Here is a 7,613-nt window from a genome sequence, read left to right on the forward strand (position 1 = left end):
CCAAGTTCTTCTCAATTACAACTAAACAAGTTCTCATCCTTCCTCTCCTCACACCGGGAAGGATTTGCGGTGAAGATTACTTCTTCCATATTTGCCAGTAACTGAGGAGAGGAGGCGGTAGGAGGGGGGTGGATGGGGGCAGGGCAGAGGGCTTTTATCGCATACAGGAGGAAGAGCAGGGGGGAGAAAAAAAGGGGGGGAGAACAGCGGCCAAGGAGCTGAGAGATTTTCAGGATCATAAATTAAGAGGCGAGGAAGAGGATGAATGAGACGATCTGCCGCGCATCTCCCGCCAGATCCGTCTTTCTTTCTCCCCCCTCTCCAAAACCTTCTTCCCCATCGCTCCTCGGCTGAATTGGTAATGAGTCTTTCGCTGCGCAGAATGCCAGGGTGTGGCTACGATTGATGTTTTGCCCCAAAAGTGCACAGTTTTGCCCTATTTTAGCAGAACGGGGCAAAACAATAATAATAATCTGACATAAGTGAAGGTAAAATATGTCAATTTTAAGCTACATTACACCATTAAGAAAAAATGTAAACATAAAATGCAAACAATACACCAAAATCTGCATTAAAAACACTAAAAAACAACTATAAGTCGATAAATATTAGGTGCAAAATCAGAAAAATGTCACATTTATATTCCCCACACTGAAAAACACTACCACTAAATATATGTTTTGTATTTGCCAGCTTAAAAACTCAAAAACAAGGGAAGCAGATGTGATAATTTTGTCCCAAAGCTCCAAAAAGTCCCAGAAGAGTAAAAGATAATGGGTTGGGCTACAAATAAGCCCCTCCCACCAAGGAACCGTTACCCCTTCGAATAAACTAGCGAAAATGTTGAAAAAACGAACAAAATATTCACACAAAGGTCTCGTTTAGGCGACTTTTCTTCGAAGTTTGACTGTATCCTTTAACAGCGGACCGCTTTTTATCTCGGAATGGAAGGGAAAAGTACAAGAAAAAAATATTGGTACCGTTATTTTCTTCTTATTTTTTTTTCTTTTTTGCTAGCTTGAAAATGTTTAATTTTTGCTACGTCACCATCCATAAGAAAACTTTACCGACAGTTCCCCCCGTTATGTTAACGCGATACTCCGCGTTTTTGACCGACTTTTGCCCCAAAATAAGTCAAGTCTCGAGTTAAAAAGGGTTTCCTGAGTAGTTAACACGGAAGTGCCGAAAAGTGTGCTTCTTTTTTTAAGAACGGTGTGCCTCGTTTTTAACACGTGAAGCTCCTTCGCGTAAAACTCCGCAACATTCATTTCACAAACCACTTGTTTGAATGAACGAGCTACAAGTATTCTATAGAACTCAAAGATAAAATAAATGCAAGAAAGATACGGGAACAAAAATTCATACTTACTCCTCTTCCCATGGTTGCCCAAATGTGGAAATAATTTTTCCTAGTTCAAGTAAAATTGGAGATATTTAACTCCACCTTTAAAATATGTACAGATAAAAATTCAAAATAAATCAAAAAATGTACAGGATGTGCTCGCTAATGTTTTTTAATCTTTATTTTTTTCGAAGTTTTTTTGTTTTGTTTATATATTTTGCTCCTCCCGAGCACACATCCGAGCTCGCGAGCCGCCGCGGCAGAGTCTCCTCTACTTATAGACAGCGTTTCTTCCATTGTGACGTCGCGGAGGTTTGCCATGGCAACCCCACGGAGGGGGCGTGGCATCCTCATTGGATTTTTTTTTTTTTTTTTTTTTTTTTTTTTNACATAAACATAAAAAACACATTTATTTTGCGTTGGATAAAGAATAAAATGCATTTTAGCTAAATACCAATATTTATGACAAGTTTTGTGGAAAAGCACCAATAAAAAGGTGAAATAACTTTAATATAGACAGAAGTTTTCCAGTTAATATTTTTAACAATATTAACAGTAAAATTGAATATTTTATACTGCTAACAATTATTATAAAAAATAAATATTTATATTTGAAAAAGCTAACTTTTGCTACAATTTTGCTAAAAGAAAAGAACTAGTTTGGTTCTGAAGATTTAGCCAAACACTAAGCTAAAGCAAAGCTAAAACTGTATTTATTTTTTTATTTTTAATTTTATTACTTGGAACAAACCAAGTTAGAAAAAAAAGCTCAAACCTTAGGTTATAGGTCACATAAAGGGAAACTACTGGTCCAGAATCATTTAGATTTATCCCAATTTTTATTGTCTGGATCCAATTTGGCCAAATTTGTCTGTTCAAACAAGAAATATCTGAAAAAATATCTTGAAATAAACTTAACTATGCAAAAAAAGCTTATGTTATTTGCATGTATTTTTGAGCAACCACCTGTGTCCAAGGCTAAATTTTGTCTTTGGTCACACGTATTCTATGGGATAATTGTCAAAACTAGATTCACCATCAACTGGCACAGCTAGCTAACATTTTAAATGTTGTTATATTAAAGTCTCCCTCTCACTATATATATTTTTTTGTTGTTAAGAAGTTCCAGATGGTCTTTTAATTACGACGTTTTTAGCAGACATTTAAAATGCTGGGCGTAAATTAGCCTTGCCAACTTCCCAACATTCCTTTGTTTACGCTCTCCTGCTAGCTTATAGCACCTCACAAGCCCAAGCTAACATTAGCGTAGCAAAAAGAAAAAAAAGCGAGCAATATTGGAGCTATGTAGGAGCCTTTTCAATCCGCTGTCACGACAAGGAGTAGTCAGAAACACAGTTTCAGACTGTGTCCAAATTCCCCTCCAATTCCTAGCTAAAAAACTATATAGTGCTGGACTATTTAGTGCCCTGGTTTTTAAAGGTAATTCGGATGCTCACTACTTTTCTTTCGTTTTTCTAAACACCGGATATGACGTCACTAATTTCACGAAGGGAAAATAGAATAAAAACAAACATTTCACAACGTTTATTTATGACTGTGTTTTGATGGTGAATATGTGGATGGTTTATTCAAATACTACATTTAAACACGTTTTTTTTGTTTGAAATTTCGAATTTGCTAGTTTTTTCGCAAGGATTTCTGGGAAATTTTGAGTGCACTTGATTTTGGAATTAGTAGATTTGGACAGCACTAGAAAATGGCGAACGCACTTTATAGTGATTAGGGGCGGAATTTGGACACAACTTTAATCTTAAATTATTTCAATATTATATTTGTATTGTATGTCCTCCATAATGAGAAAAATGCAACAAGAACATCTTAAAAACACCAAAAACACATCTTTCATTGGAATATGTCTCCAAAGCTAAAAGAGTGATGTTTTTACATATTTTAGCCTTGGCCTCCAAACTTCAGGTCCGGGTCGTCCTGACCCTACAACCCTAAACAAAATAAGTGTGGTTAAGGACAGAATTTAACATTAGCCAAACATATATCACCATTCAAAATAAGTGCAGCCAAGAAAAAAGCTCAGGACTTCATTGAAAATAATAAAACAAAACATGCTGATTGGTCAAAATGTGCTCGGGAAGCAAAAGTGAATAAATGTCTCTTTAAACCTCAAGTCTGCTGAGAAGAAGAGCTACCCCCCACCACCACCACCACCACCACGCCGTCTCTCTTGTGCCGCTCCACAGTCTGAAACACACATGCACACACCCCTGATTCATCTACACTTCTCCCGGCCTAACAGCTGGTTTCGCAGACACCTCCTTTCCCCTGCTGCTTTGACAAGGTTGTTGCGCGCTGATAGCGGGCAGCCAAGTCCTGAAACTAAATCTAGACTTGCCGAAGCCGACTTACTGCGATGGCAGACTCACCCCTTGCGGCGAGCACGCTCATCAGCGCAAATCATGTCTGCGGGCAATAAATACCACTCGAAAAAAATCCAGTTGGCTCGAGTTTCTACTGGACTTCTTTGTCTCTATTACAAAAGGGGGCTGCAAATAGCCTCGACTCTGACCCACGACTCTTGGATGTTTCCTGCTCTGTGAGCCCCCCACCACCACCTCCTGCAGTGATGAAAAGACACATTGATTATCACAGTGCAGTCTTAGTTTGGACGTGCGACACCCCCTTTTTCCGCCAACACCCTTGTGGCCATTTGCATCTGCTCCTGAAGCTCCTAAACCCCTACATCCCACAAAACAAATTAGAGATTTAGTCTTTCATCCCTGGATCTACAGTAAGCCCGACTTTACCAGAACTGATTGTTCTGATGAGCCAAGACGCTCCTACCGTATGTGCATCATCTGAAGTCCCATTAACCCCCTTTTTTTTTTTAAAGTACTTGAGTAGTAACATTTGCACAACATTTACTGACAGGTAGAGGGTGTCACTCTCAGACTTTATCAGCCGCTTTGAAGTGCTCGACGAGATAAACAGATCAAACAGTGGCGGGGAGTTTCACTAATGGCCGACCTCTTCTGCATTTCTCTGCAGAAACTGGAGGAAACAAACAAACAAACAAACAAACCCATAGGTGGACGTATCGCAGATGGATGCACAGCAGCAATTCCCTGAGATCCCTCTTGCGTCCACACGGTACAAGAAACACATGCTTTTTTTGCACGCACACACCAGTGCATGTGCAATAAGTGTAGCTAACATGTCGCCTGCAACGCTCTATAAATAGCCCCGATTTTATTTAGATGTTGGAGAGAGACGGAGGGAAGAAAAAAAAAGAAAGAGAGAGAGGGCTCTCAAATGAGTTGCCATAGCAACAGGCAGGGGGCCCTGCTTGTGAAGGAGGGCAGGAATGAAGGCATGATAGTGCTAAGTCTGCAGAAGAGCAGCCTAAGACGAATCCGTGATCGTAGACGGTGGAGTTTTCATCAACGGATCGGATCAGAACCAACTCCTCCGCCCATCCCCCTCCACCCTTTCCGCTTGCAGATTCTTGCTGTTGGTCGTACATCAGCACCCCCTGCAGTAAACAAAAGATCGCCGCTAACTTTTGGGTCGTAAAAACACTCGAGTGTGTGTGTGAAGACGCCCATCTGTGATCAGGCTGGCGTGATGGCGGGATAACCACTCGTGGGAGCTTTCATTACAAGCCATGTAAACACCACGACAGCACTGGAGGATTCTGGGTTAATTTTCACTGAGGCCCTCTTGGACGTAGCGGTCAACAGAGCAATCCTTTGGCTACAATGGCATCTTGAGATAATGGACCGCAACTCCAAGTTCTTATCTATCTCTCTATTTAGGAGCTGTCGAGGTGGTAGACCGCTATAATGAGAAAATACATGTTATGTTTGTTCTCCTAAGTGATCATATTCATTCACTGCTCCGAAATTTGGGAGCTGTCAAAGTGGTAGATTGTTATGAACTAATTGAGAAAATCAACGCCAGTGTCTTAGAAACAAAGGTATTTCAGGTAGTTTGGACATAATCTCCGAATTTGTCGTATTCATCCAACACTTACATTTTTGAGCTGTCGAGGTGGTAGACCGTTGTAGAATAAATGGGACAATAAACGAGAGTATTGAATTCCTTTTTATCTGAATATAACAAATATAGTTTGGGTAGTTTGGACATAACATCTGTTTTCAGCTAAACTCCTTATTTTTATCCATCGCACAGAAGTGTGGGAGCTGTCGAAGTGGTAGACTAAATAAGACAATAAATATTGATTGACTTTTTAATCCTAGAAGCACAAAGATAGTTTGTTTGGCTGTAATGTCTGCTCTTATCTTAACTCATTATATTCATCCACTGCTCTGAAGTTTGGGAGCTGTCAAAGTGGTAGACTGTTAAGGACTAAATGAGAGAAAAAAACGCAAGTATTGACTGACTTTTAATCAGAATAGAACAAAGATAGTTTAGATAGTTCGGACATAGTGTCTGTCCCCGTCTATAGATGTTACATTTATCTACCACTCTGAAGTTTGGGAGCTGTCGTAGTGGTAGACCGCTATAAATGAAATGAGACAATAAATGCAAATATGTACTGACTTTTTATCCTAAAAGAAAAAAAAACATAGTTTAGGTAGTTTGGACATAATATTTCTTCTTCTCTGTACTTGTTGTTTTCTTTCACTGCTTTGAATTTTGGAGCTGTCGAGGTAGTAGGCCGTCATAAATGAAAAATTAAATGCGAGCTTAACGATTTATCTGAGAGGAACAAAGATAGTTTCGGTAGTTTGGACATAACCCTCTGAAGTTTTTATATTTATCTACCACTTTGAAGTTTGGGAGCTGTCGAAGTGGTAAACCGTTAGAGAATCATTAGACAATAAATGCAAATATGGACTGACTTTTTTACCCTAGTAGAACAAAGATAGCTTAACTAGTTCCAACAAAACGTCTGTCCTAATGTGAACTTGTCATATTCATCCTCCGCTCTGAAGTTCGGGAGCTGTCGAAGTGGATAATCCCCCCTCACGGGTCGCTGGACGTGACTCACTCGTACAAATCTAGCAACTCTCACGTGAGTGTAAAAAAAACAACAAAAAAAAAAAAAAAACAGAACACGAGGTCGGGAGTAAAATGGTTCGGACATGTTTTATTGTGACTGACACATAAATTAAGGTATGCTCGACTTCTCCATCCTGCGCTTCACGGAGATGCAGCATCTCAAACAAATGTGTAACATGGCAGCAAACGGTGGTAGAAGCTCCTTCTGTGCTGACTCAGTAGTAGGTTTCCATTTCCACCCAACCTGGAAAACAAAGTTAAAAAAATAAAAAAGGGGTTTATTTCACATGCGTAAAAAGAATGACAGGCTTTGTATTCTGGATGATGTCATCGCTCAAACTGACTGACAGTGATCCAAAAAATTAAGACCTGAGCGGGGAGCAAAAATTAGAGCGAAAAACAGAGACATAAGCATTGCCGTCTTATGCTTACTCATGAAATGATGGTATAAAATAACAAAGGCTTCAACCATTCTGATCTAAAAAAAAAGTACTTTTTCACTGTAAACATAGTTCAAAATAGCTGTTTTTGGATTTCCAGAAACTGTTGAGTCATTTTTTTTCTCTTCTTCTTTCTGACGATAACACGCTATTCACTGTGGACGGCCGTGTTCACTGATCTGTGGCTCAGAAGCGGATCTCGCTCCAGGGTCGTCCACGAAGCTCCGTGGGCAGCGTTAACAACGGCGTGGGTTTAGGGTTCAACTCCCACTAGACGCCGCCATCTGCCACAGTCGCCTGACCCCGAAAAGGGGGTTGTGTCAGCGCAAAAATAGGCACAACCTCCACTTTTAGTTATTACTTTTAAAACTATAAATACATTTTAGGGTTATACAGTTATTTCTGTTAGTTTTCTACATTCATCGAAAGTTTCCATAAAAGGACATGGATTCTTACCGCCTGGGTTGCGTCTGAGGATATATCTCCTGGCTTCATCATAAAGGAAGATGAGGAGGGAGTACGGGAAGGCACAGAACCACCAAGTGGGCCTTAAATAACAGAAAAATGCATTGTGACAAACCAGACTTAAAAGGGGAAAACAGAGCCTGTTAGAAGAGTGATTTTTATGCCATTATAGCCGCTCTAGAAGCACATAAAAGCTTTTTTTTTGGCAAAAAAACGGCGGAAAAAGTTCCACGTAATGTGGCAAAAATAGGGTTATAACCAGAGGTAAAGACACAGAGAGAGACTAGATTTGCAATTCCTGAAGAAATTGCGTCTGATTGCTGAAAGCAATAGCGCTTTGAAGCATTTTACAGCCGCAAGTGTGAAAG

General features: G+C 39.8%; 2 protein-coding genes and 1 long non-coding RNA gene across 3 annotated transcripts in view; 1 reads left to right on the plus strand and 2 right to left on the minus strand.

The window, feature by feature from the left end:
* Positions 1–1,604, minus strand: part of LOC112156656 (sodium/potassium-transporting ATPase subunit alpha-1) — a 33,674-nt gene extending 32,070 nt beyond the window's left edge. The window contains exon 1 of the mRNA XM_024288916.1: positions 1,370–1,604. Within this exon, the coding sequence (XP_024144684.1) occupies positions 1,370–1,381 (12 nt within the window). The 5' untranslated portion in view covers positions 1,382–1,604. The remainder of the gene's footprint in view (positions 1–1,369) is intronic.
* LOC118599805 lies at positions 720–6,389 on the plus strand. The gene is made up of 2 exons (XR_004949319.1): positions 720–976; positions 4,364–6,389. It is a non-coding gene; the product is annotated as an uncharacterized LOC118599805 (long non-coding RNA).
* A 19-nt stretch (positions 6,390–6,408) lies between these two features.
* The window catches only part of LOC112156657 (sodium/potassium-transporting ATPase subunit alpha-1), a 17,901-nt gene continuing 16,696 nt past the window's right edge, over positions 6,409–7,613 (minus strand). The window contains exons 22-23 of the mRNA XM_024288917.2: positions 7,237–7,328; positions 6,409–6,584 (exon numbers count right to left, since the gene is read on the minus strand). Of these exons, the coding sequence (XP_024144685.1) occupies positions 6,556–6,584; positions 7,237–7,328 (121 nt within the window). The 3' untranslated portion in view covers positions 6,409–6,555. The remainder of the gene's footprint in view (positions 6,585–7,236; positions 7,329–7,613) is intronic.

The sequence above is a fragment of the Oryzias melastigma genome, linkage group LG2 (genome assembly GCF_002922805.2).
Source record: "Oryzias melastigma strain HK-1 linkage group LG2, ASM292280v2, whole genome shotgun sequence".
Taxonomy (NCBI): domain Eukaryota; kingdom Metazoa; phylum Chordata; class Actinopteri; order Beloniformes; family Adrianichthyidae; genus Oryzias; species Oryzias melastigma.